We start from the raw sequence: 12,912 nt of genomic DNA on the forward strand, positions 1-12,912 counted from the left end.
AGGCACGTCCAATTGATGCGCGATTGCCCGTGGTGATGTCACCCCCCTCAGGGATGACACCCGGAGTGGACCGCCCCATCCCCACCCCCTTTCTCCGCCAGTGAGCAGTGGCTAGCCAAGTATAGGAATGGAAGGAGCCCTGCATTTCAGTTCACACTCAGTTTCTCCAATCTGAAATTCAGTTTTCCACATTTCTGTGGCCATCTGCAATTATATATATATATATATCTCCATCCACAGGAAAATCACTAGCATGTTAGTGTGAGTTTCTCCTAAGGAACACATTTTTGTATGCAGTTTTGACTAAAACACACATTTTTGCAGCCAAATAACTCACTTTTGTTATTTTTACTGATATATTAATGTTGATGGACACTTTCCCTTAGTATCTTCATTTTTGTAAGCATTATTTGGTTGGAGAAGTACACTGCAAAATTCAGAGAAATGCAAATTCCAAAGGATGGCTGTGTTTTATATTGGTTAGATTTGCCTTTAAATGTGAACTGAATCCCATTTCACACTCATCCCAGTGGAGAGACTTTCTTTGGTCTCTTTGGAACCCACTGCCAATCTACTTTGGTGGACTCCTCCAAACTCAGGTATTCTGAGAGGGAACAATTTCTGTGATATTATGATGTAATGAGCCGGATGGCCAATCAGATCTTCTGTTGCAGAAAGATAAATGACACCAGGGCAGCCATTGTTTCAGAGGATACAGGTTGGATAATTACTTTCAGAGAGCAAAGGGGCTCTTAGACAAAAAGGTAAATACTATTTTTTATGGCACAAAAATAGTTCACATGAGTGTGTTAGAGAGTTGAGATTTTCTTGGTCCATTGATGCTTCTCATCCAGGTTAATTGTCAAGGTTTTTCCTCAAAGAATTTTAGGAGTTCTGGTCAGGTGAAATTGCTGATCATACTATCAGTGATCCATAGACAGAGAACTACAGTTCCTAAGTGTAATTGAAACACAGGTTATCCCGGGGCAGGGGAGATTCTCCTCCTTCAAACCCTCCCATAAGATTGAAAACCTAACTACAGCCTGCATAGATCTATGGTTTAATATGGTTTAATACTACTGTAAAAATCCTGTAGATCATCAGAAATGAGCAGGCCAACAGGTAAATTAAGGAATAGTTTTACAGTTTAAAACAATTAAAACAATTGTTTGTTTTAAAGAAAGTTGGAGTTATTTGACAATGGGACAGAGTGTCTTAGGAAGTTTAGACTTCTTCTTGCCTGGTCTTTAAAACAGAACCTGCATCACTATCTTCCAGAGATTCTGTAACTGACTCCTGCATTACATACAGATCCTATACTGAACAGGAGGTCAGAGTAGATAACTTGCAAGGTCACTTCCAACCAAAGGATGAACTTCTTCCTAACCCACCACAATTTCTACACAAAGTGATGTGTGCCTTTAACGCTTGACCATATGCAGATTGTAGGGTTAGTTCAGTTGAATGTCCCATCTTTCCTGTACAGAAACTTATCACCAAAGCATTTTATTTATAACCTTGTCACTTATTTACTTGCTTTGCTATTGTTGTAGGTTTGGGGGCTTGATTGGTTTAGCTGCTGTTATTGTATTATTTATTTCATAAAATTTACACACCGCTTGATTGTTTAAAACAAAAACCTCAAAGCAGTTTAGAGAAAATAATTGAATAAAAATGTGCAACCCTACTTTAAAACATAAGAACATTAAAATACTAAAACAGATTAAAAGTACCTTTGGTATTTATCATTGTGTCCCTCCCAAGCCTGTTGTCTTATACTTGTTAAATTTTTTGGTCACACTTGTTTCTTTGCTAAGTTAACAGTCCTTGCCCAGTCCATTAAGCATCCTTTTTGCACATCTAAAGAATTGGTCAAGTATACATGTGTTGCCATAGAAACAGCTAGCTAGTGATACCTCCAGAAGTGGGAATAGGCCCCTCACCTCACCTGGCTGGCAGTTTTCCTAGAAGTAGGGGATAGCTTTTTTCTTAGTCTGGTCTGGAACTGGGAAGCTTGACTTGCTCTCTTCTGTTGGAACCAAAGCTATAACTTTGAAGGCCTTCCTAGAAACCTTAATGGGGTAGCAAAATCTGCCATGGTGCCAATGACAAGAGCACCTCCATCGTATGCTCTTGTTGTATACATGCGTAAATGAATAAAATCATATATCCTAAGGACATCACAACCAAACCATTGGAAAGTGCAGGCATCCTTGGAGTCTCTGACCACTCAGAACTGGGGTGTGCATAACAGGATAATGTTGTTTAGTCGTGTCTGACTCTTCATGACCCCATGGACCAGAGCACACCAGGCACTTCTGTCTTCCACTGCCTCCTGCAGTTTGGTCAGGCTCATGTTTGTAGCTTCGAAGACACTATCCAACCACCTCGTCCTCTGTCGTCCCCTTCTCCTTGTGCCCTCCATCTTTCCCAACATCAGGGTCTTTTCCAGGGAGTCTTCTCTTCTCATGAGGTGGCCAAAGTATTAGAGCCTCAGCTTCATGACCTGTCCTTCCAGTGAGCACTCGGGGCTGATTTCCTTAAGAATGGATAGGTTTGATCTTCTTGTAGTCCATGGGACTCTCAAGAGTCTCCTCCAGCACCATAATTCAAAAGCATCAATTCTTCGGCGATCAGCCTTCTTTATGGTCCAGCTTTCACTTCCATAAATCACTACTGGAAAAACCATAGCTTTTACTATATGGACCTTTGTTGGCAAGGTGATGTCTCTACTTTTTAAGATGCTGTCTAGGTTTGTCATTGCTTTTATCCCAAGAAGCAGGCGTCTTTTAATAACAGGATAATAGTCTTTTAACAGGATAATAGTAGGTCTCTAAAGATGCTGGTTTATCTCCAATATTTTTCTTCTTCAGCCTCCAGCCACACAGAATGGCTTCTACAGGCACAGCTAAGAAGGCAGAGGGAGAACAGCCATCAAAGTAAGTGTAAAAAGTGTTATGACCCAGTTGGATTAACTGAAGCGATCAGTAGGCTTTAGAATACCAGGGTTGGATCAAAGCTATAATTAAGAGGTCATGGCGCTCATCTTGCTGTTTCCTTAGACGTTACTTGTTTTTGTGCCATAGCTATAATCTCATGCCCATCTACTCTGCATTGATAGAGAAACCACCATTCGTGTCCCCAACCCCCACCTTCAGAAGATGAAAGAGGACGTCCTGTATCATTTAGCTCTTGGCACTGGGACCCACAATTTACCTGCCTTGTTTGGAGATGTGAAGGTAAGAAAATAAACGTTGTGTCAGAACACTGAATCATTAAACTCTGATGGCTAAAAATTGGATTTGGAAGAGGTACTTAAGGAACACCTGATGACCTAAGGATGGAATTACATTGTTTGCCTGGAGAGCTACATTGCAAATTCTGGATTAGTGTGAATTTTAATAGTGAGCTGTGTCTCACTTCTATTGTTTCAGAAGGTGTGAATTTGGTAGGTTCACCTTTCAGTGTGAACTGAATTGATTTCTCCCATCTAATATATAACACCAGTAACATTTTACAGAATAGCCGGATCTATCTACATTTAGCAGACTGAGTAATATTATAAAAAAAATCTTCCTTTTTCTTTCTTTGAAACGTCATTGGGTCTAGTTTGTATGCACTGGTGGAAGCCCTTTGCGGATGAAAGCTTTCATCACATCTATCACTAAGGAGCTGGCGATCGAGAGCCCGGCCTGCGACTTGCCCAACATCTGTGCCGCGACGGATCGGTACGCCATGTACAAAGCTGGCCCTGTGCTAGCACTTAGCGTAAGTACACAAGCCGTTATCTTACTTATTTACTGCATTGAGTTTATTTCTCACCTTTCCTCTGAGGATCTCAGGGTGGTGTATACACAGTTGGCTTCCCCTCCCAGTCACATCCTCACAACAACCCCATGAGGTAGGCTAGGCTGAGAGATGCTGACTGGCTCCAAGGTTCTGCTACTCTTCAGCTTTCATTTCCATTCTACCATTGACGTTGCTGTACTTCATGAATGGCAGATCTGCTTCGAAAAACGTTTTCGAAGGGAAGGATGGAAATAAATAAATATTAAAGAGTTCAGCCAGGTCTGTTTATTACATTTACCGTATTTTTCCGTGTATAAGACTAGGTTTTTTCCCTTTAAAATGTCAAAAAATTGGGGGAATCTTATACACGTATACATCTCCCCCCCGTTTTCTTTAATTGGAGTCCCCCAAAATAGAGGGCGTCTTATACATGGGGGCATCTTATAGACGGAGGAATACAGTCTCCAAGGAGCTCAAGGTGGTGTCCGTAGGTCTCCTCTTCCTCATTTCATTCTCACAACCACCATGTGAGGGAGGTCAGGTTGAGAGTAAGGGACTGACCCAAGATCAGTGTGAGCTTTGTAGCTGGGTGGGGATTTGAAGCCTGGCCTCTCCCAGGTTTTAATTCCACACTCTGAAAACTACATCATGCTAGCTTTCTTGGGAGCACAGATACTTTAAAAGCAATTATATCTCTGTTCCTGATATGGGGGGGGAGGAACCCGAGCTATTTGGTATATTTATCTTCAGTGGGAAACTCTGATGATGATGATAGAAGGGGGTGTTTGTTTGTTGTTCCTTTTCAGCATGGGATAGGGATGTCTTCCATTGCAACTATGTTGCATGAGCTCATCAAACTTCTGCATCATGCTAAATGCTCCAACGTCATCATTATTCGCATTGGCACATCTGGCGGAATAGGTATTTCCTCTTAGTCTTTCCCCCTCCCCCTTCTAAATAAGTGTTTTTGTGGTTGATGGCTGTGGTGCTTAGATCAAACCAGGCTCCCTAAAATCACTATGGGAAATGGATCTATACTGTGAAATTGATAATACAGACTGGTGAAAACTTTGGGGGGGGGGTGTCCCGTTTAAGTCGGTGCCAGCTAAAATGAAAAGAAGTAGTTTCACAGGTGGCAATGTGCACCTGTGGACTTGGAAGGCTTTGAAAAAGAGAATTAGAGAAATACATGGATGAAAAGGCATTTCCAGAAATTGAAGGCTCAGTTTTGTTTTCAGATCAGATGCTTCTCAGTATACTTAAGAAAAGGAGACCCAATATAAATACAAATAATGTCTATGTTATACTAGTAATAAAAGATCAACAACATGAACATGTTTACAAAATCCCAAAGTGCAATGAATCCTATCAGACACCAGTGTCAGATCACTGGTATATAGTGTGTGTGTGCACACACGCGTATATTATACACACAGGTTTGGAGCCAGGATCTGTGGTGATCACCAAACAGGCTGTCAATGCCTCTTTCAAGCCTCAGTTAGAACAGATGGTCCTAGGGAAGTCTGTACTTCGCAACACAGACTTCGATGAGAAGTTGGCTGAGGAACTGCTGGAATGTGGCAAGGAACTGCATCAGTTCAATACGGTCATTGGGAACACAATGTGCACCTTAGATTTCTATGAAGGTAAGACTGCTTCAATGTAGCCCCATTGGTCTGAATACTGTGTCTCAGGCAGGGATGGGGGAGAAATGTGATTCAGTTTGAAGTTGCTCAGTCCTATGACCTTGTTCTGCCTCATTCACACATTGCTAACATTGCTTAAAAGGTAAAATAAAATGTACAGACATGGGCGTAGCCAGGATTTTTGTTAGGGGGGGCAGGCCTTTTGTTGGGGGAGCAGAACCTCAATTAGCTATGTATTTTTATTGATCTTTATTGATTGGGGGGGCAGCTGCCCCTCCCCGCCCCCACTACGCTCATGCACACAGAGGTCCCATTAGTAAAGAAGAAAAGGTTCTTAGTTACTTCCTATTCCAAGGATGACTTTGGATTCTACATTACATGAGTGGCGCATCCTTGTGCAACAGAGACAGACCCTCCAACATTCCTCAGGTGAAAATAGGGACATTCTATTTTACATTCGTGTGCTTCCCCCCTCTGAGGCTGGAGCAGGAACACAGACACAGTGACCGAACGAAGCAAGCTGGAGCCAAGCGACTGTAATGTTGCCTGCTGTGTCCTGTTGGGGAAGAGGCAAAGGACCACCTTTATATCCACTCAGCTGGCCACCATTTGCTTTTATGACATCACAGAGCGTCCTCAGCCAATGGCAACAGCTGGGGCGGCATCATCATGACCTCTTCAGGCCTCACAATTGTGGGTGCAGCTCAGCAGAGATTGATCTGTTCCCAGGGCTTTTTTTCAGGGGGAACTCACTGGAACTCAGTTCCTGCACCTCTCAGGGGGGCGCCATTGCCATTGCCATTGCCATTCTAAGAGAACGAAGGAGGTGTTCATGGTGAGTTCCAGCACCTCTTTTTCTAGAAAAATAGCACTGTATGTTCCTTGGTTATTGTTAAAATTATTTATAGGTGAGAGGAAGAGATGGGAGGAGGAGGAGGTAGAGGAGAAGCAGCGGCTCCAGCTAAGCCCGGTCTGAGGCGAGGCTCCGTGGCTCTTCCACTCTTTCAGTCCCTGCCTGCCTTTCTCTCTCGCTTGCTTTCGCCACCTTTTCTTGCTCTCAAGATGTGGGCGCTGGTGGCCAAAGTCAGCAAGAAGGAGCTCAACTCCAACCACGATGGGGCTGATGAGATCTCAGACAAAGAGCAACAGGAAGCAATTGCACATGCTTGTTTACAAAGCTATGGTACTACCAACCTTACTGTATTCTTGTGAAAAATGGACCACTTATAAACGCCATCTCCAACTCCTCAAATGATTCCATCAATGGTGTTTCCTAAAAATTTTACACATCACCTGGGAATACAGGCGAACTAATGCCAGTGTACTGGAAGAAGCAAAGATCACCAGTGTCAACATCAACTTCGTTGGACTGGTCATGTTGTGCGGATGCCTGATTATTGTCTTCCAAAGCAACTACAGTGGTACCTCAGTTTACAAACTTAATCCGTTCCGAAAGTCCATTCTTAAACTGAAACTGGTCTTAAACCAGGGCACGCTTTCCACCGGTGGCCTTCCACCATTTGGATTCCATTCTTAGACCGAAGTAAAGTTCACAAACCGGGACACTACTTCCAGTTTTGCGGATTTCGTAAACCGAATCGTTCGTAAACAGGACTGTTCTTAAACCGAGGTACCACTGTATTCTATTCCGAACTTAAAAATGGAAAGCGTAATGCTGGTGGTCAACAAAAGAGGTTCAAAGACTCTCTCAAAGCAAATCTAAAAAAAGTAGTATAAACACCAATAACTGGGAAATACTGGCCTGTAAGCACTCCAGTTGGAGAACAGCCTTTACCAAAGGTGTCATGGACTTTGAAGACACTCAAACTCAGGATGAAAGGGAGAAGTGCGCTAAGAAGAAGGCACACTTGGCAAACACTCACCATGATCAACTCCCACCCGAAAACCTATGTCCCAACTGTGGAATGACATGTGGATCCAGAACTGGCCTCCACAGTCACAGACTCACTTTTAAGACCATGTTTATGGAAAACAATCTTACTCAGCTACAAGTGATCACCAAAGAAGAAGAAGTAGAAAGATTGATGATGTACAGAATAAAATAGACAGACTGAATGAACAAGCCAGTGAGGAAATTTTGAAAGTAGAACAGAAGTACAACAAACTCTGCCAACTATTCTTGCCAAACTCTTTCAAACTCTGAGCACAGGTGTTGATGCTGACAAGGCCACACTCCTGTCAGCAATTCTGCTGCAGCATCCTGCACTAACTGCAGCTTCCTTATCAAGCATGAGGAAAGCCCCACACAGAGCACATTGCAGTATCCAGTCTTGAAGTAACCAGCACACGAACTACTGTGGCCAGGCTTTCCCATTCCAGGAATGGCCAAATCCAGGAATAGCTGCAGCTGGTAAAAGGCACTTCTGTTTGATGTGGGATTGTCTTTTCTTTTAAAATTGATCTGTAAGCTGCTCTGGGAGCCTTTGGTGTAAAACACCAGTGGGGCAAAAAAATATTTAAATAAAGAAATTGACATTCCTAAAAGCTTAGGTGGGAATAAGTGAGAAGAGAGAGCACAAGGAAGTGGTGGATCTTAGGGGTTTAGTGGGAAACCACAACAGGTATATTCCCCTGACCAAGGCTAGATATCCCACAGGGTCCCTTCCAACAGAATGATTCTGTGATTCTAAGTCTGGAAATTGGAAGTGAAGACGAATGCCTTAACCAGGGTGGTCAGAAATCTACTGAAATCTACTGAATACTGAAACAGTCATGTTTTCCCCTATAGAACTCTGGGGATTGTAGTTTGTTAAGGGTGCTAAGAATTGATAGGAAGCCACTATCCCCTTCCCAGAGCTACAGTTCCCAGAGTTCACTCCTTTAAGATGAAAAAGGCTAAGCAATTAAGGTCATAACCTTGACAAAGGAACTGGCCTGACTGGTTGAGCAAGCTTCCTGGTTTCCTATACATAGGATTAAAGATTAGGAAATGAACCACAGGTGTCATCTAGACTGACCCCCACAACACTATCAAAATATGAGGTATTGTTAAATGTGATTTTTTTCTGTGTGCAAGGTGTGTCAATAATATATGATGTGATATTTTTAGGTCAAGCTCGCCTTGATGGTGCTATCTGTTCCTACACGGAAGAAGACAAAATGAAATATTTGAAGGCAGCTCACGAGGCTGGAGTAAGAAATATCGAGATGGAATCTGCCATTGTTGCAGCAATGTGCAATCTTAGTGGTATCAAAGGTAACTCGTGCAGCCAGTCTTGATGCATCTGCTGTAGAAAGGGTCAAACTTTGACCTATGAATTTCAGCCTCTCAGGTAGCTGCTAGCTAATGCTCAGTTCCTATTAAGGTGATACTTTGATCTGGCAGACCAAAATTTCTCAAAATAGTGTGCATGCTTTTGAGTTCTCCATAGTTCTTCATCAGGGTTGCTGGTGGACAAAATTTGTTGATGGTGATACCAAGAGTGTATCAGATATATCTGGCAAGTTTTAAAGGAGAATGTGGGAGGATACATTCAAATGAGACTCTTTACATGCAGGTATCAGATTGCATTAAATCATCCTGGGAAGAGGACGGTGGCCTACTTTACACATAGTGCTAAACTGTGGTTTGTTTTAAGCCAGGGATGGTTAGCCACTTTTGTCCAGCAGGCCAGAACAAAAAGTAGTCACCCTTTCTTGGGCCACTTTTGATAGGTGGGCAGCTTTGGTGTCATATGATGTCAGGTGGTTCTGAGCCCTCCAAAAAGCAGTGGACCTTGCATTACATAGGTGCCAAATCTAAAGTGTTGAATGTCAGCCGTCTTGGAAGGGAACATCCCCCTTCCTAAATTTGCATTGAAGCTTTTTCTATCATCCCACCTCTTACTTGCTTTTTCTCTAAACTAAAAAGTCTCAAACATTGCAGCCTTTCCTTATAGGGGATTTGCTCCACCCGTTGATCATTTCGGTTGCCCTTTTCTGAACCTTTTCCAATTGTACAATATCCTTTTTGAAGTCAATGACCAGAACTGGTATTAATACCAATTATATTATTACTACTTCTACTACTAATAATCTTGGCTAGCATGAAAACAGAATTTGGCCTTTTGCATATCTTCAAGACTTGAATGCTTTTAAATGTGTAGTGGGTAGGAGTGGGCTTATTGATTTATTCTTGTTCTTGCTTTTATTATGTATCTTGTGGTTTTTTATCTTGTATTTTTATGCTGTGAACTGCTGTGAGATATATGGATGAAGGGCACTATACAATTTTAAATAATAATAATAATAGGGGAAAGTGTTAAATGACTATCACAGCAGCATTAGGCAGGCAAGAGAAGTTGGCTTCTGGCTTCTTCATTCTCTTGTGTTCCCTTGAAAGCCACATTTTGGGTCCTCTCCTGTTTTCTTTCACTGACCTCTAGGTGCTGTGGTCTGTGTTACACTCCTGAATCGACTTCAAGGGGACCAGATCACCAGCTCTCATGAAGTCCTGGTTGAATACGAAGAGAGACCCCAGAAGTTGGTGGGGCAGTTTCTTAAGAAGCGTCTTGGGGGGAAGTGACATGTCTTCTTCTTTAAACTTCTCATTTTCATTAAAATCCCGTGTTCCTTCACAAACCCATTTATGCCATTTCTTCCACACCCAATTGCACTACAGTTCATGCTTCATATTATCCATATTCCTCATTCACGTTGTCATTATAATTGGAAACGAGAGCAAAGCATGACAAACACACAATAAACCTTGGGTCTGGTTTGGAAGATTCAGCTGGTGCAGAATGTGGTGGCCAGACTGCTGGTAGAGGCATCTAGCAGACATGTGACACCATTGTCCATTGTTAAATAGCCTTACTGGCTGCCCATCTACCATGGAAGTCCTTGTATTAATTTACCATGTCCTGAACTACTTAGCTCCATGGTACCTCAGGGACCACCCAAACCCTTATTTCCCAGCTCGACCACTGAGGTCATCTGTTGTTAGTTGTTTCCTGAACTGGTGAGGCTCATCTGAGGTCAACATGAAACTGAGCCTTCAGTGTTATAGGTCCAGTTTTGCAGAATGCTCTTCCAATAGAGATGTAACAGGCATTTTCTGTTTTAACTCTTAAAACACCTGCTGCAAACTTTCCTATTCCGCCAGGCCTATGCAGGCAATTAAGAGTGCATCTTTCTGTGTTTTTATCTGTAAGTTGCCTTGAGTCCCAGCAGGGAAAAAGACATATAATAATATTAATAATAAAAGTAGCTCCCTCTGATGAAGGTTTCTCCCCCGCCTTTTTATGATTTTTTAAGGTTTGCACTTATTGGGCTCTACCACCCTTCATTCAAAGTTCCAGGGTGCTTCACAAAAAACTGGAGCATGGGTTTAGTCAGGTGCCCTAAAATGCCAAGTCCTGATGCTAGTCCTGAAGGTGGCCTATAACCTTTATTGCAAGTGCCTCTTTGCTGCACATTAGCTCAGAAGAAGGTCCAGCTGTGTTCCACACCTCAAAATTACACCTTTGAAATTTTGGAGGGTCTGTTTCAGTTGGCATTTGGTTGAGGCACCTTGCAGTGCCAATGGCTTTATTGCAGAGGCAGGAATTTTGCTTCCTCTCAAATTCAGGATTTTTGCACTTGCAACAATTTTTTAAAGCTTTTTAAAAAGTCTCTTAAAGGAAAAGATTATCGTTTCTTGTGGAGAAGTTAGCTCGCTCATCTTCAGATAAATTGCTTATAGCAAGCTGCCTTAGACAGTGTCAGAACATCAATCTATCCATTGTCTACACTGATTGGTAGCAGCTCACCAGCATTTCAGATTGGTGACATTCGCAGGCCTATCAGGAGATGTTGCTCAGGATTAGTTGTTGTGTTGTTATTATTTATAATCTGCATGCAAAGCAGATTGTCTAATCACTGACAGAGTAAGGGGGTTATGGCCCGCTCCGGGTGTCATCCCTGGGGGGGGGGTGACATTGCAACCGCCCCTGATGCTCGCTGCAGATGGCAGCGCCCCCGTGCTCACCGTGCTGCCCCTGTGGGTGGCTTGCCCACCCATGGTGCACAGCATGTGCGCTGTTCTGGGTGCCAAAACAGCATTCTGCGTGTGATCCTTTCTTCCATGGGCACCCCAGACTTGGGATTTTTCTACTGCATTTAAAAGGAACACTACAGAACACAAATGCGCCTGGCTAAGAGTGGTAATCATTGAGCGATTGGCAAAGCCCTTATAGGTATATTCTGCCTATGTGACCCCTCTCGTTGCAGTTGTGCCACAGCTGCATTTCCAGTGCCAGAAACTTGGAGAAAGCAAAAGAGTAGGGACTGGATCCCTCAGAAACCCACCCACACCCCTATGCCCCCAATTCTGCAGTCTCTGATGAGGAGAAGCCCTCATCTCATCTCTTCTAGGCTCAGGCGACTGAGAAATTTTATGAACATCAAGAGGAGCAACAAAGTGGCCCTGCTCCAGCACCAGGAGCACCCTGTGGCACCAGATGAGCAAGTACGCCGCCACCATTTTTTGGAAGGGAAGGGCAGGAATAGGCTAGGGTGGCAGCTCAGGGTACAGGGATTTGTTGGGGAGGGAAAGCTAGTAAAAAAATCAAAAGAGCCAGGCTGCTGTTTCCAACCCAAGTCTCATCTGGTCCAGCACCTGGAAACCTACCCCAGTGCCCAGCCAGTTTTGTGGGGTCTGCTGAAAATGCTATTGACTGAGAAAGGAGAAAAGGCATTTCTGGAGGAAGCAGGTGGCAGAGGCAGCTGATAGGATAGGGCTGGGTGACAGTTGTCAGTTAGAGGGCCACATTCTCTTGTGAGCCACATTCTGGGAGCTGCAGGCCAAGATTGGCCCCTAAGGCCTGGGCTGTGCCACCCCTGTAGTAGGACTTTGGTAAATGTAGAAGCAGGGAAATCAAAGAGAAGTCTCTTGGAATAATCTTGGAAGCTGCTAAGGGATGAACTAACTTGTCCCCATGTCCTTCTCTTGTTGCAGTTGTGCCACAGCTCTTCAAGGCTTTTCCGGAGCCTGAGATTAGCACTGGGGAAAACAAAAGAGTAGGGACTGGATCCCTCAGACCCTCTGCCCACTGACTGTAGTCTTTGCCCCCAATTCTGCAGCCTCTGAAGCGGAAAATCCCTCACCTCAAAATAAACTGACAGCCTGACTTCTGCCATTTCAGCCATTGGACCTTGAAAAGCTGTTCTTGGTGCAGCTTATCGGGACTTGTATGGAGGCCACATAGAGGGGCTTCCCAAAGCATTGAGCTCCCCAAACATCTGGCTGCTGAAGGAATTTTAGTGAGTGCGTAAGTTACCTGTTATGTATTAGGTTTAACATATTTTATGTTACAAGGTGCGTTCTAACCAATCATATAAGCGTTGATAGACGTATGTTCTAATGGCAAGTAAGTGCATGCACTTTCAACTGTCAACTGTCAACTTTCAATGGTCAGTTCATGCTCGGTTTATTATTATGTTGTCCAGTCAGTTTGGTTCTTGTGAGTGAGTGAGCTGTTGTCACTGACAAATGTTG

The 12,912-nt window shown here is 43.4% G+C and overlaps 1 protein-coding gene across 2 annotated transcripts; it reads left to right on the forward strand.

Moving 5' to 3' along the window:
* Nucleotides 1–285: 285 nt before the first annotated feature.
* On the forward strand, nt 286–10,016 carry LOC310695265 (uridine phosphorylase 1-like). Of its 2 annotated transcripts, none has more exons than XM_083479421.1 (8): nt 286–764; nt 2,874–2,939; nt 3,087–3,239; nt 3,610–3,768; nt 4,596–4,710; nt 5,226–5,435; nt 8,506–8,652; nt 9,821–10,016. In XM_083479421.1, exons 3-8 carry the CDS (start codon nt 3,162–3,164, stop codon nt 9,958–9,960), a joined length of 849 nt encoding a protein of 282 aa, XP_083335547.1. In that variant the 5' UTR covers nt 286–764; nt 2,874–2,939; nt 3,087–3,161; the 3' UTR covers nt 9,961–10,016. The 2 variants fall into 2 exon arrangements, with proteins under 2 accessions (XP_083335547.1, XP_083335546.1); XM_083479420.1 differs by having other exon boundaries at nt 288–764; nt 3,122–3,239.
* Nucleotides 10,017–12,912: the final 2,896 nt, after the last annotated feature.

The sequence above is a fragment of the Podarcis liolepis genome (genome assembly GCF_965112155.1).
Source record: "Podarcis liolepis genome assembly, chromosome: 16".
Lineage (NCBI taxonomy): Eukaryota > Metazoa > Chordata > Lepidosauria > Squamata > Lacertidae > Podarcis > Podarcis liolepis.